We start from the raw sequence: 27,791 nt of genomic DNA, 5'->3' as shown, positions 1-27,791 counted from the left end.
AGAGTCATTCACTTTTGTCAGTATGCTTTTCATGCTCTAGGCTGCATATCTCATGCTTTATACTATACATTGTGAATATTGGGCCGATGCCTACGCCTTTGAATAAGGATGTAGTTTTACTTCCAGTATGATGGGCACTGAACATTTGTCAAACTGGAAGCATATTAGGCAGGTCATGATGTCTGCTAATGCAGGTCATCTTTTGAGTGATTTTTTTTTTTTAAAGAAAGTTTTAAGTGTATATTGTTGTTCTGATTTCAATATTAGTGTGACTAATTGTACCATGATGATCTGTGCTGCCACACCTGATACATTTTTTTTTTCATTTTGTTGTTTTGATGCAGATGGCTTTGACGGTGCAGCTCAGATTTCACCAGCAGAGCGGAAACCATCAGGGCGGAGGCATCATGGGAAACACAAACCCAAGTACAAGAGTGCCATGAAAGTGAAGATTACAGACAGAGTGCGGCAAAAGAGAGAGGCCAAAGCATTGCGAGAAAAGCAAAGCAAGCTGACACCGGAAACAATCGGACCCCTTCACGTTGCTGACAGCATCAGCGAGAAACAACCGCAGGAGGCCGCCGTCAGGCCGGAGATTGTGAAGGAACGCGTACCTGAGGTTATTTACAAAGACAAGTATGACATCATAAAAGAGCGCCGAGCTCGTGAATTTCGGGCATCCCAAGAGCAGAGGACATTATCGCCAAGCAAAAGTAAGGAAGGTACATTGGGGAGCCCCAAAAAACAGAGTCGTCAAAGACACACTTCAGCCAGTAGCCAGAAGAAGGAAAAGAATGTATCAGTACTGCGCAGTTCCGAGAGTGAGGAGGAGGGTGCACTGAAACAGCAGGCGTTGGAAGCCCTGCTCAAGATTACTGGGGAAGAGTTTAAGACTATGAATACTGTGGGAAGTGAACAGAATGATGTTTCCACATTGGGAGATGCCATTGTGACACCGCACACACCGCCCTCAGTGTTGAACCAAAGGAGAGGATCATCCAAACGCGATATCAATGACACGCGCTTGATGCAGTTTGCGAACAGTGCTCAACAGCTGCAAACTGAGAACTGGAGCCACACGCATCAAGTATCTAACTCACAGAGCAGGCAGGGAGAAATAACCGCAGAGCGCACCCGACCGGTGAAAGATAGTTTGACCAGCAGGGGAGAAGGTGAGATAGAGGTCAGATCTAACCAGAAGCAAGGAAAGCACGTGTGTGACTGTTGTGGTCGCAGGTGTTCGAAGCCCAGTGTGCTTAAAAAGCACATTCGATCGCACACTGGCGAGCGCCCTTACCCATGTGATCCGTGTGGAATTTCTTTCAAAACCAAAAGCAATCTTTACAAACACTGCAAGTCACACGCTCATGCCGCCAAGGCTGGAGCCTCTAGTCTAGCACCCGACCTGAAAGCACTTGAATTTGAAAATGATAGCGGTTCAGATGAAACAGACACTGATGAGGAGGGTGACAAAGAAGGAGTGAAAGATTTGCAGGCACAGACCCAACCTCACAGTCAGTCATCCTCGCTTCCTGTAGACTCACAGCAGGACAGGGTGAAGATGACACAAACAAGTGTCCAAAAAGTTGTTAACGGTGGTCGCAGTTCGATGCCAGATAGCCTCCCAAGCTTTGTTCCATCCAGTAAGACTCAGGCATCGCCCGTTGCAAGCCAAACCGGCAATATGATGTGGGCACCCCAGCCCAGCATGACTCATCACATAGTTGATAAACACTTACTGCAGGAGGAGCCACATACAATGAAACTCATGGGGGGTCAGCAAAGAAAACATTCGCCACAAAATAGTGCCACTTACAATCAGACACCTGCTGAAAATAATGGCTCAACCTCTTCAAAAGAGAGCGGCATCCAGTTCACAGAGAGGTGGCATTCTGCACCAATAAGCCATCTGGGAGAAAGGGAAGTCTCACATCCATCACTTGTCTCTGCAGATAGGTCCGCACCTTCAAAAGGTGGTCACGTGAGAGAGGAGGGGACATCTCAGGACGCTGATCAGCAGAAGTCATCACAGCAAATCATGATCCCTCTTACAAATTTTAACATCGTCAAATCTGGCGGCCAGTACCATTTTCAGATTCCAGTAGATGGCATCCCAGGATTGTCTGAGGAGGTCCTCAAAAATCAGGGTGTTTGCCTTGAGAGTGATAAAACTTCATCCAGAGATGGAGGAGAGAAGCCACGGCCAACACTCAACTCCCCGTCAAAGCAAATCAGACTGCAGCAACACATCCAAAAGCTCATCACCCAAAATGAAGCCATAGTTGATGACTCTGATTTGGAGTCTGTCAAGCCAAGAAGACCCAGTTTTTCTTACAGGGAAAGTATGACGAGCACTCCGCCCCAGCTACCTTCAAACATTGCAGACCCTCGATGCGATTCAAAAAGTACAGCTGAGAGCAGTGCAGTAGCCATGGAGATAAGGAGAAGGCCTGAGCTGGCTGAGCAAACTAATTTAGACAGCAAGCAGGAAGTGAGGGGAAATCAAGATAGACAGCGGGAAGCGCAGTCCCTTAAAAGAAGCCAGCATGCAGCACACCAGCACACAGGTCAGCCACGGGTTGAGCCCCCCCACAAGCCAACGGAAGGAGGCATCAGTTCGAGCCACAAGCTGCCAACTTCCTCACCCAGCACTCTTCAGCAGGCCGTGCCAGGGGACGGTAATACGATTAGGAATATACTGCTCCAGCATAAACTTACTCAGCACACACCTCCTGCCAGTATGCTAGGCCAGAGTTTGCCCATGGAGCGCCAACAGTACTCGCCCCTATGGCCACCAGCTCATATGGTGGCACCTTGGATGCTGAAGGAAGCATTACAGGGAGGTATGAGATATCCCATGCCAGCAATGTATCACCATCCATCGATGATGCAACATCTCCCAACGGAGAGCCTTGCACCTGGGTCAGCCAGCCACCAGTTCCCGAGGGAAAGCCCACATGGCAGCCATCATGCTGACTCTGGCAAATCAGCACACAAGCGTAAAAAGAGCAAATCAGAGAGTGACTCTGCAGGTTCGCAGGATCCACACCATGCAAAGAAAAAGGTGCGCAAACATCATGACCACACTCCTATTCATGAAGAGGAGATGCCAAAAGCTTTGCCACATCATGGCGCAGCGCAAACTCATTCCATGCTGCCGATGTTTTCTCCTCCATTCCCGGGGCCGGATGCAAACCATGCTGCGTCCCAGCTCATGTGGTTACACCCGTCTTTGCCAAAAGGAACGTCAACCCCCTTGAGGAGCCCTTATTCACCCAAATCCTCCAAGGTGCCAGAGACAAGCTACCCAGGTGTATCTGTCATTCAGCACACTCCAACCACTCCCCATGCACCATCTCAGTTTTCCCTCCTTCCTGGACAGCCAATCTCAACTTATGGGCCAGAGAAAAGCGACACAAAGAGAGAGTCACCTGGAGCTTCATCATTCGTTCCTCGTGAGAGCAAAAGCCCTGTGACAGCTTTGTATAGCACAACAGGTAGTGGTTCCACCCGAAGTGACTTTCTCCTCAGTAGTCCATCTCTTCAACATTCTCCTCGCCATGAAGGATTGCTGAAAGTTGCGCCACCGCAGTCACCTCTCACGCCTAAGACACCAGGCTTAGCTAGCCCTCGAGTGCCGAATACCTCCTTTATGCCTGATAAAGGAGAGAGACTGAAAGAGACGCCAAATTTGGATCATTTGCCTGTGAATGAGGCACTGGCAAGGAAGAAAAAGAGTTTCACCTTGGCTCTTGATGAAAACAGTGCCCGGGTCAGTCTACAAAAGCGACGCAATCTCCCAGCCATTCCTGGATTAAATATGAGTCCAGGAAGGTCTCTGCCAGCCAAGAGAACCCCTAGTGAACAGACGCATGCCTTGGATTTAACAGCAAAAATTCTAGGATCGCCATTGTCGGCTAAAATCCCAAGAGTTGATGTAGCTGGCAGATCACCAGCTCATACACCAACTGAAGGGGGTAAGAAATTCCCGAAGTCACCAATGAAATTTGGTTCTGCAGCAGCAAGGCATCGCTTGAGTTTGGATCTTCCACAACCATTGACAGCAGCTGTGAAAAGTGCATCTACTCCTGATGGACCAAAGTCATCCCCAAAAATCGATCCACGTGTCTTGCTGTCGCCTGAAGCACTTTCAATTGCTGAATCAGTAATGAAGATGTCACAGTCACCACTGAAGGCAAAGACACCTAGTACTCCTGTTGACGCTGCTCGTGAACTTGGCCGCTTGGTGGCCCATGCATTTCACAACGCCGGTGGAAGTATAGAGAGCATTTTGACAACTTCCAATGAGGGAGTAATTGTTGGACCAATTGCTACACCCACAGCAGATGGCAAACCGAAATCACAATTTTTTGTCTTGCCCTCCCCATCATCATCACATGCTCCAAGCTTTCCATCAAGTTCATCTCCAAGGTCTGAAAAGTCACCTTTAACTCCAAGCGACAAGCTGAGTCCCACCCAAGGCAAGTTGCCACCAGGACAGGCAGATAGTGTTGATTCACAGACATCCTCAAAAGCAGAGTTCCTAACTGCCTCTGGACCTGTCAAACTCTCTGAAGAGGACAGCGATAGCACTGGATGTAAAGTGCAGCCAATAAAAACTGAGAAAAGTCAATCCAGTCCATCGCTACTTAAACCGCAGACCTTGGAACAGAGCAATTGCAATGAATCTTCTGTTGGGGAACATTTGTTAGAAGTTTTGACTCCAGTTTTACACCAGACTTCCCTGAAGTCCTTGCCACAGAAACTTGAAAAGAGTCTGGCTGATTGGTTCAGCAGTGTGAAGACCAACAAAGCAGGTAGTGGACCAGCCCTTGCACCAACCTTCCTGTATGCCAACATATCCTCAAGAATGAAAGGTGTTGCCCAGGTCACAGATTGTTGTTCCAGGCGCTTGCAACCAATGTATGTTCCACAGGGATCCAACCGCAAGATATCTATGTACTCTAACTGGCGACCAGGAGGAAATACCAAGCACCCCCTTGGTGTGTCCTGGAAGGCTCATCTTGGTCTCTACAACTCTGGCATGAACAAGGGAACACTTGGTGATGTGACTTGCAGCATTAGCCCAGCTGGTGGTGGAATCCTGACTCACTCCTCGGCCTGGAATATGTCTGCTGAAAAGATCAAAGCTGCCAGTGAAGAAATACACACGCATAAAATCTCCAGCACAGCAAATGTTTCTCCCGCTGAAACACCAATGGAGACGACCCCGCCTGCAGCCACCAGCGAAGCTGAACTCCCAGTGGATAAGCCTAGTAAGGGAAAGGAGCCCAAGAGAATACCAATCTTTGAGGGGGGTTACAAGTCCAATGAGGAGTATGTGTATGTGAGAGGTCGAGGAAGGGGGAAGTATGTTTGCCAAGAGTGTGGAATCCGATGTAAGAAGCCAAGCATGCTGAAAAAGCATATTCGCACCCACACTGACGTCAGACCATTCCAGTGCAATGTGTGCAGCTTTGCATTCAAGACCAAGGGCAATCTCACCAAACACATGAAGTCAAAGGCCCACACTAAGAAATGTCTGGAGAATGGCATCAATCCATCTGAGCTTGAACAGGAACATGGTATCGATTCCAGTGCATATGATGAATCTGATGACCACCAGTACTCGGATGCCGATGAAAATGAAGACACAGACTCAGCTGATGACTCTGAGGAGGAGGAGATGGATGATGGTATGGGTGAGGAGACTGAAATGGAAGACGATGCTTTTCATTCGACCGAGGAGCAGCAAGATGCTCATCATGTCAAAGGAGACTCAATCCCTCATCCAGGTAAACTCAAGAGATCTTACAGTGAAATCCTCAAACCACATGACCTGCAGGATGTAAAAGAGGATCAGCTCCCGTCGTCAAAATTGTCCAGGTCCGAAGTGGTGTGCAAGCTTTCCCAGCACCTTACAAACAGGCAACGTGCTCACACTGGCCACCCACCTCTTACAAAGTCCCAGAGCTTATCACATCTTCCTCTGTCTGGTGGAGCATTCCTAGGAAAGAGTCCAAGTCAAAAGTCTCAACCTCCTCCTGTTCTAGACAAGTATGGCCACATTGTGTCATTACAGTCATATGCTCCCTGTACCAACCACTATCGCCTTGCTACAGGGAATACGGCCGTTTCTGCTAAGTGCCAGACAACAGCATCAACCACATCTACCACAGCTCAGGGAGTGGCTCTTAGTAGTGGTGTCAGTAAAGAAAACAGAGATGATTTGGGGAGTGAAGAGAGTCCTCCCACGAGCACGCAACTGTCAACAGGAAAAGAAGGTGGTCAAAAGCAAGAATCAAAATTGTCAGAATCAGTTGGTTCCTCACTGCCTTTGGTGGAGAATATCAACAAGTCCTCTCATTCCCGAGATTCAGAACTGTCATCAATGAGTGTGCCGATGAAGCCACATGAGAGTTTGATGAGAAGGCCAGAAAGATCTGACTCCAGCATGCGCTACTACTCTTCTAGCTCTCATCACAAGCCAGCAGCCCATGGAATGCATCCAATCATTGAACCTGTCTCTGATGACGAGGAAGACTCAAGTGGCAGAAAGAGTGGACAGGCTGTTTCATCTGTCTCTGGTTCATCCAAAGCCACTGCAGGTCAGATACCCATTATGGAACCTTCAGGGAATGCAATCAAGCAGCTGCTTCTATCTAAACCACCTCTCTGGCCATCAGCCGGAGACCAGTCACCTGTGCAGAAGTCTCCACTTCAAAAGTTTGTGTCACCATTTCTTCCTCCATCCATTCAAGCACCTCCAATTCCATCACCAACCCACCTGAAGCCATTTTCCCCTGGGCCCTACCACCGCCTAGTTTCACCAATGCTCCCCTCCAAAATGTTTCAGTTACCCCCAACTATCTTGTCAACAAACCTGCCATCAGGCTCTGGGTCACCTAAGCCAACTGCCCATGCCGAGAGGGAAGTTGCTACTTCTCCCACTACTAGTGAGGGAGAGCGCTCTTCATTGACATCTCCTGCCCTTTCTAGCCCCACTGAGAATGTTTCCAGAGACAAGCAGTCTGGTGACAGTCTTGCAGATGATGGCAGACCCAAAGTCAGTGAAGAGGAGAGAATGGCCATGTCACCCACTGGCAGTACTGGTCATCATCGCTGCATACACTGTGGAGAAGCCTTCATCAAGCCAAGCCAGCTGCGTATCCATGCCAGAGTACACGCTGTGGAGGCGACGTTCACCTGCCACGAATGCCTGGTCTCCTTCTCCAGCAGGAACCTCTTGTCGAAGCACGAACGCTCCGAGGAACACTTTGCGCGAGTTGAAGGGGTGGAGCTAGCTACCACCACTGGAGTGGACTCCAATCCAAGACCCTTCAAGTGCAAGGAGTGTGCCATAGCCTTTCGAATCCCGGGCCATCTGGCCAAGCACCTGCGGTCGAAGGGTCATCTGATGACCCTTGAGAGGCAGGGGAAGCTTCCTGCCCACAAACACGAGCTACTTCATTTGCATGGAGATGGTGGTGAGGACGTCAGTGCCGCAGATGGGGAACAGAAAGTACCTGGTAGTCCCGCATCATCGGAGAAAACGGACAGTGCGAGCGAAGCAGAGGAAGGGAAGTCATGAAAGTGGTTGAATGTGCTTATAAAAGGATCCAGATGTGGTGCCAAGTGAATATTCCATATTGTGAAAGGTTATTGTGATCAGTGATACCTCATTCAGCTGTGCATCGAGGCGATGGAGATACATCACTATTCAGGATCAGTCACCAACCAACTCACTGAATCCCATCCAATGTAGGCTAAAGAGACCACCAGAAGGAGCCGTAGGTATGACTGGAGTAGCTCCGGTATTAGGCTTTTGAAAGCCATCAGGTGTGCGATTGTGCGAGTAGTTAAATACAAGAGGAGCACACTTCCGGAGAGAAGTCAGCAAAATTTGCAGTGTGATGTGTCTCTTGGTGCTCACGTTCCACGTTGTCGACACCAAACTTGGCTGAGGAGAGATTAGTGTAGATGGAGTCAACTTGAAAGTCCATGCCATCATGTGGTGTATGGAGCTTCTGCAGCAGTAGGATGTCTTTTCTCCAGACAGTAGTAGTACAAGAAATAGTTGCAAAAAAAAAGAAGAAAAATTCAGGAACAAAAAAGGGAAATTTTAGGCAGCTGTTTCCATGTACCTATGAAGGTTTTCCTCGCTGTTTTTCAAGTTATTGCGATCTTGTTAAGAAACTATTAGAACAAGAATTAACAAGATGAAATGTGGACGTAAAGTCAGGAGAACTGATACAGTTCACATCAGAATTATTACCTCACTGAGCTGCTTGTCTCCTTTAACTTAATGAGTTTTTTATGCTGCCTTGCCAAGTAAGCTAGATTTCTACTTCTTTTGAAACTTGTATTAAGCTTAAGTCAAACATGTCAAATGGCTAACCATTGTAGAGGAAGCCTTTCTCTTTATGATACACTGACAATGTTCAGGTTTCCAATATGATGTGTTTCATACTCATTTTGTATTGAATCATGAGAGTTTTTTGTGTGTCTACCTAGCAGATTTTATTCAAGGGTGTGTTTTTACCGTGTCTTGTATCTAGGATCTCTATACACCAGGGGAGAATGGGGCTAAAATTAGTATTAGCTCCTCCCTCGTGTTTTGGTGCCAAAGCACATAGTGAAATATATATCAGATTAGAATTGGAGTGTGTGCAAAAACTGAACATTATTAATGCCAAGTGACGTGTTAGTACTGTCTTCATTAATAGGATGACTGTCGTTGTAGATCAGATTTTGGCGCGGCATCTGCACTGATTTGCATGCATGCTGTGTTGGCATCAATTTAAGTCATTAGTAATGACTGGGTGCAACATGTGCCAAAAAGAAGGGGCAATGTCACAAAACACCCTGCACCATGCTAACATGAAGTGTATACCTATTGTGTGGTTGTTCTTTTGTTTGTTTTTTTGTTTTTTTAATGGTGGATTAGTATGCTCCACTATAGTGGGTTCTCATGGTGTATGATTGGGTAGTCCTTTGGAGGTATATTTTTGTCATGATTTTTTCATTTGTTTGTGTCGTTGTATGACACTGCCTGTGTGTGGAGATTTGCCAGTGGATAAACATTAATTTAATACCCATAGGGATGACTATGTAGGACCATCTATTTTCCCCTCTTTTCTTGTGGCTAGATTTATTGCTGAAACCTTAGGTTCCTCAAGAATAGTTGCCCTCATTATGTAAAATCATATTGTGGCGGCCAAACGATTTTGACCCTTTTCAAAAGAAAAGAAGTTCTTCAGGTCATGGGGAGATGAAGATGTAGAAGAAAGCAAATTCATTTTTGTGAAATTTCATTAGGAAATGCACATTTATTTTCTTTTTGTTAGGTCAAAGAATGTGATTTGATAAAGTTGTAGAACTTTTTCTGTTGACTCTCGTACACTGTGCGGGGGAGTTTTGACTGGATAGACTGACACTTTTTTGCAAATGACACTCATTGTGAATTTGGGTTAGGCATTGATCCACATACAGGCAGAAATTCATCACAGCCGTACAAGTAAAGGAAGACACGACATAGAGTTCACAAAGGTCAGTGAAGACAGACACTGACAAACCTTCAATAGTAAGAGAGATAGGGTTGTTGGTTTGCTTTTGTATTGTGGTAGCTTGTTTTTTGTTTTATTTTGTTTTTTAATCGTATCCTGGAAGTTGTGTGTGGACCAGTTCCACTATGTTGTTGAAATACTGGGTGAGCTGCCCTGTTCAGGCCAAGACGGCTCAACCCAGTTCGGTCAGGAGTTTGTCGTGAGGAAACCAACTGTATGGTGTTTCCTGGAGTTACTATGTGAAAGTTTAAATGTTTATGTAGACCTTGTTGGATGCAGTGATTGTTGCTTTTCTATTTTTTTTTTTTTTTTTGGTCATTCAATCCTAGAAGGTAATGTTTGTGCATGCAGTAGACAGACAAGTTACCTGGATTATAAAAGTGTTGATGCTTTTACCACAAAATGTGACTTTGGAGGGGCAAAGTGGTGAATAGCGCAACACTGAACAGGTCAGATGAATGCCACGTGATTTTAGTGCATTAGAACATTTTTTATTTCCTTTAATTGTTCTGGGCAGGAAGTGACAGGGAAGTTGCTCAAAGTTCTGTTCAGGAAGATGACTTATATCAGTTTTTCATGTTTACGAAAAAAAACCTTTGTACTGTGTTTGTGTTCTCCTATAATACCATGTCTACGTCTTCATTGACAGCAGGCTATGAAACACTGTTGTGTTCTACTTATACATGGGAGATCAAAGTTGTATGACAATAGGGTACAGGTAAGGGTTGGTCTCGCGAAGAAAATGGTAGGTGAGATGTAGGACGTTTTGCTCACTACTGCTGAGATTCGTCAGGTACAATGAGACAAGGTAGTGCGTACATGCAGGTTCAGGTTATAGTGTGTATGCAGACATAGTTGTCGGCAACCTGACGAAGCTCGGCAGTAGCAGGTGAAACGTCGTACACCTCGCATTCACTTTTCTTCACGAGACAAACAATTATCTGTACCCTATCGTCATGGAACTCACCGTGATAGTCAACATCTTCACAAGAGATCAGAGTTGTTGTCTAAGAAATTAGGGCTCGTCATATTAAACTTCGTGCCGAAATGATGAGGATTAAGACAGAGGGAAATTACATGGAAAACTTGCCATGAGTCAACTGAGTGTAAGGTCGTGACATGAATGGAATGACAGCACAATGCACACCAGCTCCATGCCAAGGTGAAGGACACTGGGACTGATATTAACCATGCTTTGCCACACTTGGCAACAGAGTAAGAACTGTTTTGGATCTCTACCAAACTGAGATTTTGATTCCAATAGGCAGAGAGAAAATTTGCCCCAGTGTTAAAGGTAATGATGCGCCGTAGTACTGCAGTGCACAGCATTGACACAGTATTCTGCAGTTATCATCCTTTAAGAATCGCACCGTTTCAGTCCTTTTTCAGCTGTGTGGTTTTGTTACACAGTGAGTGCAAGTGTTGACATTGTATTTTCACGGTCGCTCTGGCAGGATTACAGGTTCATGCTATGGTCAAACCGCCACGCTGTGTACACAGTGTAGCGTATTCTTAATTACACACAAACCACGTTGTGATATCTCAAGATTCTTTTCAACCGGTCTGCAATGCACTGTAATGGCAGCTTTAAAGGCCCCTCTGAATACTTAACCTGTTGAAGAAGAGTCCCTAAAATACTTGGGCAGGTGTCTATGGGAAATGCATGTTATAGCAAAATCAGTCCGTCCTCAACGGGTTAACCTTCACGTCTTGACCAGAGAAGGAAGAACCTACCCTGATTTAGGAATCATTTTCTACCAGTTGATGTGTAACACAGCAAATATCTCCCCAGTTTCGATGTGAAGAATATTGGTAGCCAAGCTGATTACTTGTAGATTCAATCCTATGACTTGATTGTCTCCAGTGGTCAACTTGAGTAAGTGACCCAAGTGTCACTTGGACCATAGCTTCTTGACCCAAACCACCAAATGATGACTGTAGAGCTCTGTAAATCTAAACCTTTGCGAGTGGGATAATCTGAGATCTGAGACCAGCCAATCAACAAAAGGTTATCAAGTGCATACCTTGCTAGCAAGGACTAGGGATTCACCCCACTACATGTTATTGCAGATCGCTATTATCATTATATTAATTATTATTAGCACTCTCACCAAAATGTCAGGCATTGAAGTGGACAGCCTTTGTTGAAAGTAGTAACATTTTGAGATTATACAAAGTTTCCCAGGCTGGGCATGGTTTGTTCATAAACTGTTGAGGAAGGACTGATTTTGCTATAGCACGCATTTCCCATAGACACCTGCCTGAGTATTCTCAGGACTCGTCTTCAACAGGTTTCCAATAGATAGAAGAGAGAAAGCTATTCACAGTGATGGCTTATAAAGGCAGACTTGCCATTGCGGCTTGTTGTTCATATTGGCATTGTTGTCATTTTATTTGTTTTGTTATGGTTGTTTGGTTACCCAAAGAAAGAGGGGAGTTTGCGGAAAGCCATATTGCAAGATGTAAAAACTGCGTGTGTGTTTCAGGGCAGAGAGGACATGTACTGTGCTACGTAATCGTGCACATACAATGTATGCATTGATGCTCGCAAACATGTTAGGAATGTGTCAAAACAAAACAGGGTAAAGTCTATGTGGGAAAGATTTGCTTATGGGGAGAGAAACTTATTTTTTCATATCGTGTGAGTAGTTTTGCGTAGTCACTGAAAATGTCATTGTAACAACTGAAAAAGGAACTAGCTCATAACCGTTGCCTTAGTATGTCTGTAGAAAAAAAAGAAGTATATATATAAATGGTTTATGAAATGTGTGTACGTGAAAAGCCTACCGAATTGAAAGTAGTTTCGTGAATAGATTTACAGATAACAGTATTGGAAAATTTATCAGAAGTAGATTTATGTCAAATAGATATTTACATATATACCTGGAGAAGCTATTTTTGCATCACAGTTCCTTACCCCAAAGTCTCGTTGTCACTCTTTGTGCCGAGAAATGACTATAGTGTGAGTTACGTACGCAGTGTGTGTGTATGTTGCATATTTCTCACTACATATTCCAGAAAATACCACCAAAAAAAAAAGAAAAAAAAAAGAAAGGAGTTAAGTGTGCATGAGTAATGTATTCCTTCATAGTGAGTCACTGTGCAGTACATGGAGAAAAGGATAAGCCTTTTTTTAATGGAATTTTGGCAGAATTTTGTTTATTCTTTTTATGTTGTTCTGTTCATGGGACTTGTCATTGTTGAGTGCTTATTAAAGTGCAAAAATTTGAGACATTCAGACCAGCTAAAGCTTTATCACTTGCGTGATGGAGTCGCCCGACACTACTGAGCAAATAGCAAAGAGAAACACTCATGCTGATATTTTGTGATCAGTTAACAGTTACTCATACTAGACATTATTTCAGGTTCTCTAATTCTTCCACTTGAAGTTCAGTGCCAGATACTGTATACGCCGAATATTTCGCGAGGTTTTTATTTTCGCGAATTTTGTGAGTAAGGTGCTATTTGCAAAATTAAAGGCACGCAAAAATATTGACTCTGATCATGCTATGAATGTGACGTACGCGTATACATTTCCCCGTTTGGTTCAGGACTCCACGATCGCAAATTTAACCACTCGCGAAATCGTCTGGAAGTTCCGATTCGCGAAAATTTAGACTCACTAAATATATGGCGTACACAGTATGTGTGGCAGACCGACACTTCTATTTTTTCCCTGTTTTTTTTTTTCATTTGCTTTATGTGTGTAGGAAAGTTTGTTGTCACTGTTCATTGTGCCTCGGAGGGAGGTAGGGCATCTTTGATACTCAAAATCCATTGTGACAGTCCATCCTCATGAAGAGGTTGTGAAGGGGTCAAAGTTCATACAGCTTCTTTTGATTCTCATTCCTTGCCGCGTTTCCTTTATGGGAAGAAAAAGGCTTATTTTGGCAATCTAGTGTCAGCATCTGGGAGTCACGAGCCGCCAAGTTCTCTTCTGACAAGAAGGGAGGGGAAATTGTTCCAGGGCCTAGTGTTTGTCGCCAGTACCCATGTGGGCCAGAAGCTTCACTCTGCATCTCTCATCTTTCTTTTTTTGTTTCCCACTCCAGACCTCCCCCTACTCTTTCTTCTTCGCTCTCTCGCATTTCTTTTCTTTTCTTCTCATTTGATTAGATTTCTTTCTCCTATTCCTCATTTCTTTTCTCTTTTTAAAATCTGTCTTTCATTCTGACTCTTAGTCTGTCATGTTCATCTCACTTCAGGAATGCTTCAACGGTGGAATGGTTCGTGTGGTGAACTTTGGCAGTCACGTAGGCATTTCCAATAATATGAAACATGCTGAGAACAACGGTGTAGCTGAATTTACTTTCTGTTTTTTAATGTCTCCTGTTTACGGATAAAAAAATGAAGGGCTGGCTCTCTCTCTCCTCTTCCTTTCTCCCTTCCCCATTTCTCCCATGTCATTCATTACGTCATGCCAAAAATAGACTACAGATTCTAGCCTGTGGGATTTCTCAGTTTCTTCTGTCTTTTTTTTTTTTCTCTTTCTTCTTCTTCTTCTTTTTGAGTCAAGATGGATAAGAGAAGGGGAAGGGAAGTGTGATTGCCCTGGCTCGCACAAGGGGAAGAGAACAGAAATGAAGTCAGAGGCAAGATAAGTGAGTTTGAGGAAATGGCCCGGGATAAAGGGCGGGAAGAGCAACTCCCAGAGCTGGGGGGGGGGGGGGGGGGGGGGGGGAGCAGGGAGTTTGTGTTGAAGGGAGAGAAAGGGGTCATATATTCCAAACAGTTGATATTACATAGTGTGCCGTACTTATGGCATTGCCATGATTATTGCAGGAATTCAAACAGAATGACTGGTGAATAGAGATAGGCTCTATCTTCTATAGTCGAACTGAATTTCCGTGAAAAGTCACCTGAGAATGGGTGTAGGCTTCTTCTCGCTTAACCCGTTCAATGCCAAATTCTGAAATCCCCGTAGATTTTAATACACAGGTCACCAGGTTCCCGTAAGGAATGGGTTAACTTTTCATCCATCCAAAATGTAACACTCACACTGCCTCCGCTCCAGCCATGCTAGAAGACCACACATAGAGGTTTGTTTTTCATATTCACCAGCTGAACTCATTTCAAAGTGATGTATGAACCTGGCAGTCTGGAGGTAAGACTGTTGTTTTGGCCTCCTCCCCCTCCCCCTTGTTTGCTATCTTGGTGAGACAATAGTTATTCCCAAATATTTTGTTTCTCTTCCAAATCTCTCCAGATCTAAGCATACGTGTGTATTTGCGTGCACATTATTTCATTTACATCCTCTCACCCTGACTCCCCTTCTTCCCCATTTTCCCCCCAGTCCTATTCCGAGGGGAGTCCCTCCGCACGGCCCATCTACAAGGTAGAAACCTGGGAGATCTCCCCAGACCATTATAGGTCAAAAGGAGGTGGGGGGGGGGGGGCGAGAGAGGAAGACCATGTCAGCCCCCTTTGCTGGATGGGAGAGTGCCTTGGGAATTTGGTTGCCATAGCGACCTAATTGCTTGGGTTTTTGTTCGAAGGAGAATTCAGAGTATGTTGGTTACTGAGCTTGATTGAACTATTTAAGGAAAAAAAGAATGGAAAAGGGAAGCTATGGGGGGGGGGGGGGGGGTAACGGAGGGGGTGGGAATCCTGAAACCAGAAGCAGGAATTGCTCTGAGAAATGGTCTGCCTATTCCTCTTCTTCTACCTTGTCTTTCTCCTCTTCTCCTCTGCAAGAAGTGGCCCAGGGAAACGATTATGCTCATTTCCTCTTCAATGCAATCAGTTTTTATAGTCCCACTGTGGATTGTTCCAGCCATTGTGAGGGAGCAACCTTTCTTTGTTTAGGGGGTTTTTCTGACTATTGTTTCAGCTGCATAACTCTATTTCTTATTTTTGTTTTAATATTATTTGTATTTCCTGCCAATGATGGTGTGGGTAAACAGATTTAAAAAAAAAAAGGATATAGAGAATATTTTAGTTAGTTTGAATCGGTCTAATGTATCATTTTGTTACATTATGTAGGATAATTTTTCTGGGCAAATATATGTACTGTGTGTAATCAACATGAATACATTCAGTGCACAAGATCTAATACATTATACTATATATGATGTGTACAACACATGCATGATTAGTCTAAGCTTAGTATAATTTCCCCAAAACTTATTAAAGGATAGTACAGTTTTGGTTGAGATAGGGCTTGAGGTTTTCAACATTTTTTGGATATAATGAGAAACGTTTTTATGAAATATGAAAGAATGTACAATTCTAAAAGGAATTCAAAGTTTATTTGATGAAAATTGGTTTTAAAACTGCTGAGATCTCCAAGGACAAAGAGGCCCTAATTGAAGGTGGGCCCATGTTTTTGGATATCTCGGCCATTTCAAAACTGATCTTCATCAAATAAACGTTGAATTCCTCTTACAATTGTATGCTCCTTGATATTCCACGCATCGTTTCTAATTGTCTCACAAAAAAAAAGAAGTTAAAATTTGAATCCCCAACTTAACAATAACTATTCCATAATTCCATACCTTTAATGAAATTAAATATCCACGATAAGAGATAAAGATATATATATATATATATATATATATATATATATATATACATGTATATATATATATATACACACACACATAATTATTACAATCCAGCTGTTATGCCCTTTATGACACTGTTTCTCCTTTCAATGTGTAGGTTTGTTTGGCAGCATTAAGGGGCCACACAAGACCTCGTATCTGTCACTTTTGTTTAGCAACTGAAGTATAAAGTCAAGGTTATTCATTCTCTTATCTGTTCAACATCTTGCCCAAAAGAATCTTAACCTTTAGTTTTTCCCATTTTTTTTTCTTTTTCTGTTTCTTAGAGAGGTTGGGAGGGTCCAGATATCTCAGTGTTGGGCTCAGTTTTTAGTTTGATTAGTTGTTTGGTGTTTTTTCTGTTTTTTTTTGGGGGGGGGTAGGGAAAGAAAGAAATGAGCAGGGGTATGAGTATGAAGAAGTAAAAGTGTATGAAGGTATATTTAACCATGGTGATAATTGATGGCTGCCCCTGTTCTATGGTAAGAGAGGAGATATCGATGGCTTGGAAAAGAGAGCTAAATTACTTGCTGAGAGTTATATTTGTTTGTTTTTTTCTCTTTAAGTGCTTCAGTGGACTCTGTAAAAGGGTGAAGAGGCATATCCGATGTCAGTACCAAGTGTGTTTCTACGGTAGGGAAACAGACTTGGGGACACTGGAGTAGATATGTGCTTCGAGTAAATTATTTGAAAATGGTGTCAAGCTGTATGAACTTTACCCAAATCATTCATAGCCCTTTTTTATATCTTTTATATTGTTTTGTCAGGTTTCATGTTTGGTTATTGCTGTATTGTGTAAGATCGGTTGTGTGTCCATTGTTTAGACTTGGAAAGTAGAACATGTAGTATACTTTTCTTATCGTTTTGGCTTGGTGATATCTCTCTCTCGCTCTGTCTAACTTCTTCTCTGTCATAGCATGCTTGATAATCTCTTTAACTGTTTGTTATGTTTTGTATTGAAGTTGGACTTCATTGAGGACAATTTGTCTTTATTTGAAAAAGAGGCACGAGCGCTCTGAGTGGTGTTACAAGTAGTCTGAATGTCACATAACAAACAACCTGGTAACCAGGTTTTTCGTGTCTTGCATTTCGGTACAGACATACAATTGCACTCTTTTGAATTGTGATGAAAAATGGGGGAATGCATGTAAATAATCGTGACACTCAAGTCTCTGCTCCATGTAGTTCTTGTCATCAAAGGTAATTTTAGCATGAAGCTGCACAATGCTATGTGCGAGAGTGCTGGTACAAAATTTGCACAGCTGCTGGAATAACGCATGGGCAGTACACAGCTCTGTAGAATATGCAGAAGGAAAAATGTTGTGATGTAGTAAATGAAGATGTGGTATTGAAATAGCTTCGTGTGATTTTGAGAGGAAAAAAACAAGAATTGTGTGATTTGTATGAAAAAGACAAAACAAAGGAAATGTGAGACTTCTTTTTTTTTTAATGTTAAAAGTGTTTGTACAATCCTGCCTTCTCCAAGTGTGCACCTCAGATTTACCATGGTTGACTAGAGGTCTATGTACTTAGAAAGACATATTATTACTAGTATGCGTTTTATTTTTGTACTTGTACATCATGTGAAATCTACTCAACAGTGAGTAGTTTGGAGTTTGTCAGCAAGAAAGTATGATGATATGTAGATTGCAAAAAAGCCTACCTGTCCCACTCATTGCTTACATGTAGTGAGGGCAGATAAATTATGAAGTATATGACATAAATATATATAAATATATATAGATCTATAAACATATATTCATTTGTATGTGTATGTGTGTGTATGTGTGTGTGTGTGTGTGTATGTATGTGTGTGTGCATTGTCAGTTTTAGAGAGCAACTCTGTGAGGTTGACGTAGATGGTACTAACGAGTTTCTTGCTGGTTTGTACGTCAGGAATGGTAATTGACGAAGAGGGGATGAATATATGGTTTTCCCGTATGATGTTACTGCAGGGAGGGATGAACAAGTCATCTTTCAGGCTTGTTTTGTGCGTCATTGTTGTCTTTTTTTTTTTTTCAAATGTGTCTTTTCTACATCTTGTACTGTGAGCATAGCTGCCACACAACATGGATGTAGCTCATGGTATGCTGTGTGTCATCATGTAGAGAAAAATAAAACAACCCAAAAAAAAAAAAAAGATTACGGAGAGCAAAGTAGCAATCATGCAGACAAAACAAAAAATGTGAAGTAGAAATATGTGTTTTTTTTTATCAATGTATATTTGATTCTGAGTTGTATCAGTTCATTGTAAAATATGTGTATTTTTTATGTACAATGTTTAGTGTTATGTGAAACAACTGGCTTTTTTTTCCATTTGTAATTGTTTCCACATGTATGTAGATACAGACCTCCTGGTTGTTGTTGATGTTTTTTGTATCAAGTAGGATATTATTGAATATTCTTCATTTATAATTCACATGGAGACATGATCTCCTGCGCAGCCAGTCAGTGCGATAGCAATCATCTGAAATTTTTCAACCTTTCTCCAAATAGATATCAGGCAATAAGTGAAAATTGTTACGTTCCATAATGGACAGTGTTGGGAGTACCGATGTTTGGTGTTTAGTTTCTTTTATTCTCACTCTTAAGTTTCATCTATATTTCTGCTGTCGGGGAGAATTTATCAGTGTTCATGACGTACAGGTGCCGTGTCTGGGCAATCAAATCTACTGTACTGAATTCAGCAGATTGCTGATGGTTTTCACCGTTTTATTCAGCATTTTGTTTGATTCTGAGTATACAACACCAACAACAAATATTGTAGAACAGACAGCAAACTTTTGTAGTTTAGCAGAGAGGCTAGATTGGAAACGGCATTAAATGTTATTCCTTGCAAATTTGTAAAAAGTTTTAATGTCACTCTCCACTCCATGTAACATAAAGAGAACGCAGCAATCCACAGTGTGGACACTGTATCACAAACACTGTCACAGTGTGGAAACTCAGACAGTGTTGTCACCTTCACACTGTGAAAAAGTCCCCATAGAGAGTGAAAACTTCTGATAAATGAGCTCTGATTGCTGCACTGTGATTGAACAGTGTGACTGAAACGTAATATCACCATGCTATTAAGAAACGAAAAAAATAAAAACAAGAAGAACCTTTGAAAAATATATCCTTCAGACACTAAAAGTGTACAGTGTGATTGAGTGTCTGCCAGAATCTCTGCCCACAATTTTTAGTTATTGGAAAATGTGAAATATATCTAAAATGAGGTGAAATGAAATGTTCCAGCATCACTCCCTGCCCCTGGGAATCAGGGAATTCCCCACTGTAATCATGTCTGCCTATTTTTATGAGTCTGTTTCATTGTGAATGCCGATGGCCGTGTTTGAATAAACTCACATGTTTTTGCAGAGCTTGACTTTCACCAGACTCTGCTAATGTTTTGACACCCCTAAATGGTGATCTCAAAAGGTCAGATGTCATGACAAATGTTTTCTTGACAGAAGCTCTCAATTCTGCCCAATTAAGGTGTTGTGAAATTGAAGAGGAGGAGAAAAGGGGAAAATAAAACAATCTTGTTTAATCAAATCTGTAACAAATTTCGAAATGTGCTTATTGATTTGTTTAAACATTTTTTTTTTTCTTGCTGGCATTACCCCAAATCATTCCAGAATAATGATGACTAGTAATTTCTATTTGTGTTATTACCTTCAAACAGTGTATTTAAGTGAATTGTTCTGTACTATATGTGACAAAAAAGTAATAATCCAGATAGCTTTGTGTTCCTTTATTTGTATGTGTAGTCTTCATTCCAAACTGAAATATAAGTTTTTAAGTCTCTGTTGATTTTAGATCTTTGCACATGAACAATTTAATGCAGTGCAGGCGAAAGGAGAGTGTCTGTTAGAGGGGGAATATTGGAGAAAATACTGCTTAGAACATTTCTGAACACATGATTTCTTATCAAACTTGATGGTTTTTTGTGTTGGGCTTCTTTTCCAGTACTTTCTTTGAATATGTACGTAAGAGAATGTGTAGGTTTCTTTCATTGCAAGTGAAAAAGTGATAGCAGTCTTAAGGAAAGCTGTGCTTTAAAATGCTGAACCAAAGACTAAGTAGGAGAAACTTTTGATCATCCTTGGAACAGCAAAGGCACAATTTCATCTTTTCTTTCTGAATGCGTGTAGAGCGTTGATAATACTATGGTTTTGTTGTTTATTGTACATAATCTATAAGCCCATGCTATTGACTTTCATTATATTAAAAAAAATGTGTATAAGTCTATTGGAATTTTCTGTTTTGTTTGAGTTATTTCACTGTTTGCCTTGTACGTAATATTCATATAAGGCACTATGCCCTCTGTAGACATTGCTCTGCTGTGTGTGTATGTAATATGTGTGAAAGTTTGTATTCATCTCAAATATACATCTATATATTATATATTTATATATATGTACACTGTATTATGTGTGGGTATATATATATATATGTATATATATATATATATATATATATATATATATATATATATATATATATATACATGTATATATATACATATTATATATATACATGTACATGTTTTATATATGTATATAATTATGTATATGTATATTTAATGTATATTTATATGCATGTATTATATACACATAATGTAAAAATACTAGTTTTTACTTGCAGTGAAGACAGTGAATAGGAATAACAATGTAATATACTAGCATCTTCTATCCTGTTTTAATTTTATGCAATTTCATAAAGTTAAAAACAATACTTTTGTGCCACAAAATAATAGTACTGTTCATTAATGTAGGCCTATAGATTACAGTGTGCTGTGACAGTGATGAATTTCTTTACTCTGTGGGACGTTTCACAAGCAATGGAAGCCATGACAAACATAAGCACACACACGCACACACACACATACACACACACACACACGTAAATGACCTAACAAGCCCCCGTAGTATCGGAAATGGATATGTTTTTGGCAAAAATTGGTTGTGATCTTATGTCTATGAATTTGTACTTAGCACTTCGTACATCTTCTGTAACTGATATTGAAATGATTACAAAATCGCCTGACAGCATGAAACAGCTGTAATGTAACTCGATGCTGCGGAGAATAATTTCTTCCTTTGGTAATGACTTCAAAACAGGATATTTAGTCAATATTGGTAAGCAGATTAATGGGAAGGTTGTGATAAGAAGAGATCATGAACTCATGAAATGCAGCAACGTCATTATTGCATCAAAAATCAAAATACATTGTACTACAAAATTCCAACTGCAGTTACCCTCACCTCTTACATGTAGTCGAATCCAAATCAGACTGGAGAGAGATCACCCTACTTGCGTGATTTTCTTTTACGCAATGTAATTTACACATACTTTAATATATCGATCTAGCTAGGGGTGTATTGTTTTCTTCGACTTTGAAAATGTTTCGACTTGTACCAGGTCGATTTAGGCGAGATTAAATATGTTGACAGTGGGTATATATTTTGTTTTTAGATTTTGATGAAACTGTCTATGCTCTTTTTGTCTGATCTTGCATCCCTGAACTTGAATATGGGAAAGCGTGTCACTTTAACTACTCTCCAAAATTACCACAGGTCCCCTCAGGAGACACAATTATAACTGATTCTTACAAACCTCGGGATTATTTTGCCCCGGCTTACTTTCGCTCAGACAGGCATGCAGCTCCCCACGTGATTAAACGCCCAGGGGTGTACAGGAAACGCAAAAACACATTCATGTCTAAAAGTGAAGACATTTTGGGCAATTCAGGGCATAAATCTTTTGGCACTCGAATCAATAAGAGGGTAGCGAGAGAGCGAGATAACATCGATTTTTCGGTCGCCGTCGCTGTTTCGGTTTCAGTAACGTTAATGGCGACAAGAGTGTTTAAGGGAGGGGGCAGGAAGGGGGTGAGGGCCGATAGAGGGGGGGGGGGGGGGATGGGGGAGAGACAGCCAGAAAGACGGGGCGGAAGTTGTACAGGGAGTATCTAACACGTTTTCTGTGGACAAAAGTTACTCCTTTTTTTTCATTACGCTTCATTTTTCTCATGCCACAAATCCATCAAAATCTTTATTTCCTAGTTGAACACCCACCCACCCACCCCCCGAGAAAAAGCCGAAGTTTAGTATCTTTTTTCCCCTGAGAGATTTTTAAAGCAGATACATTTTGAAGTTTCGTGACGTATCACCGGAGTATGTACAGAATAGTTCATACCTAAAAGAACACACAAACACGCACGCACGCACACACACACATACACACACAAACAAACAAATATCAAGATCTTGTAGAGTGACAAAAACCATATTATTGTTTATCCAAAGAACATTACTTACTACATAATATCACAAATGAACTATGACAACAAAGACCCCGACAGTAAAGTTCGGCTCCAGAGGTTGAAATCATTATACTACTCCAATAATTTCAAACACAAATTACATTGTATTAAACTATAATTCTCATTTCCACTTTTCTGTAAAGCCACCATGTATCATAAATTTTGCAGGTGGAAAAAAAAACAGCTTTAGTGCTACAAAATAGTTCTAGAAATAACCAACGTAAAATGTTAATAAGTATAATCATTGTCAAACACAAACATACAAAATGCGAACGATAGTTTTATTAAAAATCGTTTCTAGAATAAACCGTCAACAGTTATGGTTTATTGAGAAAATCAGTGATATCTCCTCATAATTATTTGCGTCTTTGTTGAAATTTTTTATATGGTAGAATGTTCTATGATGGAATTGAACTATACATACGCAGCAAATGTGATAATTCGAACCTTTTTTTTTTTCAAAAATCACTGCTCCCTGTGGTAAACAGTGGCTTTTAAATATCTATCAACCTTTTAGTGTCTGCTTTATCCAAGACAATAATATTTCAATATCTACGTTATTGATATCATTAAGAGCATTTTATCTGCTCCATCTGCTAACTCGTTCCCTGTGATTCCATCACATGCACAGTGACTTATGTATGATCCATTCAAAATACACTCGTATCTTACTCCGCCAGTAATGAAGACGAGTGCTATAACATTTACACGTACCAAGATTTCGAGAATCAACTGACCAGCTCATCATTTTGCTTTCCTCAATTCCGTGCTTGCAGAGCACTCGGGGATAGCTATCCATATTTTTGTGGCAGTATCCAAGTCAAATAAAAGTGGTATAGCAGTCAGTTCGGCTCGTAATATATCATTTGACATTCTGTGCGGTGGAAAGTAAAAGATGCATAGCTGAGGTGCGCCCATTACGGGCCATGAACTTTGACTCATCCTTATCATATGCATGATTGTACCAGTTAGGTCCTTATGTGTATTTTTACTAACGTTGTTTATTACAGAAATAAGGGATTATCCGTTTAGACAGGACTTCCCTTAGTTAGTTTAATAGAAATTGTTGGATTTTGGAGGAGCCACTTTGGAAAGTGAGACACCGTTTTCTGCATTTTTAAAGTCATTTTCTGTGTACAGGGTCATCCGACCAAAGAGTTGTCTGCTCGTTCTGTTTTGCCGGCTGTCTTGGACGTTTTTGATTAGGGGTTGAATCTTATCATTTTCGATAATAATTCTATACTTTTTGCTTCATTAATCTACGGAAGTCCAGAGGCATCTCCCCCATTTCTACTTCGAGGGTTTCCAGAAATATGCCCAGCAATGGCTCCAGCACATGATTGATAAAACTTAATTGGATGATGGCGTTGAGGGCACCCTTTATGCTCTGGAACGCCTTGACTCCTAGGCTTGGCAGCCGTTAATCAAAGGATGGAATTGTAGCTTTGAATAATGACGGTAGTGTGACAATTATTTTTGTTAGTCCACAATGCTGTGATACCGCCCTCTATAGTTTACTGAATGCTAAGGATCGTTCATAATTAAGCCATTAGGGTCGATAGAATTAGCTGTACGCGATTACATCCATGTTGATCATTGTATGATGATGGCAAAAATGACGCTGTGTATTCGTTATTCTAGAATACAATATTGCACGACAACGTTGACTGACTTTGACAAAAGCATCTATTGTAAGATCATACTTTGAGGGGACAAACAAACATTTACCAACTCGTATTGAAATCGTTGTCATCAATATCATTATAATAATCATTTCAGTAAGAATTATTGTAAATCAATATCGTCATCATCATTAGGGGAGACCGGGTCTAGTTGTTACACGGGCAAGTTGTTACACTGTCATTTTCTCTATTATGAACAAAAGAGGGCGTTACGAGTAATATCAAATCAAAACGTATATAGCCAACGATCTCTGCATGCGAAGTCTGGCGTTGCCTGGACGTCACATGTAGAAGGTAGGTCCAAAAAACACTTTTTTACCTCTCCGAGTAAAATTTTGAAAAATTGGATTTTTCTTTATTACACCAAATCCATTCTTCTCCAGTAAGTGATGAGTATGTGGTTGAAAGAAGCGTGTTTTGGCTGTCTTTTGGTGAAAGTAGCAACACGTGATGTTTGATTGTTTGTTGGCCACACGTGTGAAAAGTTTTTGAAAACGCACTGGGTCAAGTTGTTACAACAACTTGACCCGTCTGGAGAATCGAGTGGTGTAACAATTTACCCCAATGCACTTTCAATTGAATTTATGGTTATACACACACAAACACACACACACACACACACACACACACACACACACACACACACCCACACACACCCAACACCATAGGCGTAGCCAGGATTTTTTAGAGGGGGGTGTTTAAGATTAGATCTATTCTTTATTTTAACTGAAAATAATTGATTGACAGGAGAAGTGGGAACGCTTTGGAAGTATGGTGGAGAGAGGGGGTGGGAAGCGGGAAGAAGCTCAAAGGAGTTTTGCCGATAAACATGAAAAACGGTAATAATAACGATAATGATAATGACAATAACAATTATGATAATAATGTGAATTCAATCAATTCATCGTTTATTGTCCATATGGGAATTTTTTCTCTTTACACGTAACTCAATGGAAATTACATATTCAGAAGATACAGAGACATGTAGACATAAAAATAAAACATGCAAATATATGAAAGTGACATTAACAGGAAACAAGGAAAAGGAAATGTCAGATTTAATTATTTCATATCTATCTTAACTCTTTCTGTCATTCTGTTTTGTATTATTATTATCATTATTATTATTATCATTATCATTATCATCATAATCCTTTTTATTATAATTATTATTATTATTATCGATCATTATCGTCATTATTGTTGTATTGTATTGTATTGTGTTTGATCTCATCTTAAATTTCATTAACTTTACTTCTCTTTTTTCACGGTATATATTTCGTCACCAAAATTCACTATAAGCCTATAAGATAATTCCATCACCTAAGCTATCAGCCGCAAGCTATCAGCCGAATATGACTGTTTGGGCACTTCGCTTGCCGTCCGTAACCATTCTGCGAGCGAGCGACCGACAAGAAACTTTATTTTCTTTAAAACGTAGATTCGTCATCAAAATACAATAATTGATTTTTATTAAGTACATCTTCATGCCGCATTCGAATATAGTTTCCCAAGTATTACGATATTCAGGCATGGCAGATCACGCTACTGGAAACCATCTTGTTCCTAGATTTTACGAGCGATAAAAAAATGGAATTTTGTATACTGAGAACAGGGGGGGGGGGCATTTCATGAAGGAACTTGTCCGATAAAGTATCTGACAAGTCAATTATATCCGACAAGTTTTGAGAAATTCTTAAGTCTGATTGGCTGATTTCTCTGAACTTGTCGGATATAATTGACTTGTCGGACATTCTATCCGACAAGTTCCTTCATGAAACGCCCCCCAGGTTCTAGTGTATTGTTTCTCCATTCTCATGGTGGTGTATATTTTATCGGCATCTTCCGTTCTCATAGTGGGTATGATAGGAATAGGCTATTGGTCACATGCCATTATCCAAATTACTGGCAGCAACATCAGGAGAATTGCATAACAATTAAAATGAATGCGAGCGAGCGGAGCGAGCGAGCTTGAAAATCTTGACATTTTACAGTCCCCAAACTGCCGTTTGTAGCTATATTTTTTCGCTTTGGAAATTAAGTGGGCGCACCGGACGCAACTGCTGGCATTTACTGGCAACGACATCAGGAGAATGGCATAATGATTATATGCGAGCGAGCGAAGCGAGCGAGCTTCAAAATTTTGACATTTTACAGTCCCCAAACTGCCGGTTAGAGCGATATTTTTTTTGCTTTGGAAATTAATGGGGCGCACCTGGCGCAACTGCTGGCAATTACTGGCAGCAACATCAGGAGAATGACATAACGATTATATGCGAGCGAGCGAAGCGAGCGAGCTTGAAAATTTTAACATTTTACAGTCCCAAAACTGCCTCTTGTAGCTATATTTTTTCGCTTTGGAAATTAAGGGGGCGCAACGGGCGCAACTGCTGGCAATTACTGGCAACAACATCGGGAGAATGGCATAACGATTAATGCGAGCGAGCGGAGCGAGCGAGCATGAAAATTTTGACATTATATTTTACTGTCCCCAACTGCCGTTTGTGTAGCTATATTTTTTCGCTCTGGAAATTAGGGGGCGCACCGGACGCAACTGCTGGCAATTACTGGCAGCGACATCAGGAGAATGACATAGCGATTATTATGCGAGCGAGCGAGCTTGAAAATTTTGACATTTTACACCCCAAGTCCCCAAACTGCCGGTTGTAGCTATATCTTTTCGCTTTGGAAATTAAGGGGGGGGGGGCACCGGGTGCAACTGCTGGCAATTACTGGCAGCAACATTAGGAGAATAACATAAAGATTATGATATGCGAGCGAGCGCAGCGAGTGAGCCTGCAAATTTTGACGTTTTACAGTCCCAAAACTGCCGTTTCTGTAGCTGTATTTTTTCACTTTGGAAATTAAGGGGGGGGGGGGGCGCACCGGGCGCAACTGCTGGCAATTACTGGTACCAACATCAGCAGAATGGCATAGCGATTAATGCGAGTGAGCTTGAAAATTTTGATATTAACTTTTTATAGACCCAAATCTGCCGTTTGTAGCTATACTTTTTTGGCTTTGGAAATTAAGGGGGGTGCAACGGGCGCAACTACTGTCAATAACTGGCAGTGACATCAGGAGAATAGCATAACAACTAAATGTGAGCGAGCGGAGCGAGTGAGCTTGAAAATTTTGGCATTTTTCAGTCTCAAAACTGCCGTTTGTAGCTATACTTTATATATAATAGGGGGGGGGGGCGCACCGGGCGCAACTGCTGGCAATTACTGGCAGCAACATCAGGAGAATGGCATAGCGATTAAATGCGATCGAGCGGACCGAGTGCAGGGTGAGCTTGAAAATTTTGACATTTTGCAATCCAAAAACTGCCTTTTGTATCTATATTTTTACGCTTTGAAAATTGAGAGGGGGGGGGGGGGGGGGGGCGGATCCGCCACTGGCAGTTAATGGTGTCGGTTTATGTTCATAATTTGGGGAGGTATGACCAGCGAGGGGACGTCGAAGTGACCAAATGGGGGAAGGATATCCAAAATCTGCACTTTAGAACATCCTCTAATGTTATTGTTTGTGTTTGTGTGTGTGTGTGTTTTATATACATGAAAAAGTTAGGAAATAGCCCAGGTCAGGTCTTATTATTGGCAATGCAAGGCATTTTGATATAGACTAGTATGTAAAGCAACACTGCAAAATCATTAATGATCTAGCTTTGATATATGAAGCGTAAGGTACA

At 41.4% G+C, this 27,791-nt stretch overlaps 1 protein-coding gene across 1 annotated transcript; it reads left to right on the top strand.

Annotated features, from left to right (window-relative positions):
• Positions 1–250: 250 nt before the first annotated feature.
• LOC139723101 (uncharacterized) lies at positions 251–10,285 on the top strand. The gene has a single exon (XM_071634370.1). It carries the CDS (start codon positions 284–286, stop codon positions 7,589–7,591), a length of 7,308 nt encoding a protein of 2,435 aa, XP_071490471.1. The 5' UTR covers positions 251–283; the 3' UTR covers positions 7,592–10,285.
• The last annotated feature ends 17,506 nt before the right edge of the window (positions 10,286–27,791 follow it).

This window comes from Diadema antillarum, unplaced genomic scaffold (assembly GCF_040938485.1).
Source record: "Diadema antillarum isolate AM-2024a unplaced genomic scaffold, OU_Dant_1.0 scf00000180, whole genome shotgun sequence".
Classification (NCBI taxonomy): Eukaryota; Metazoa; Echinodermata; class Echinoidea; order Diadematoida; family Diadematidae; genus Diadema; species Diadema antillarum.
Note: the sequence above shows the minus strand (reverse complement) of the source record. Positions and strands in the feature narration are given on the sequence as shown.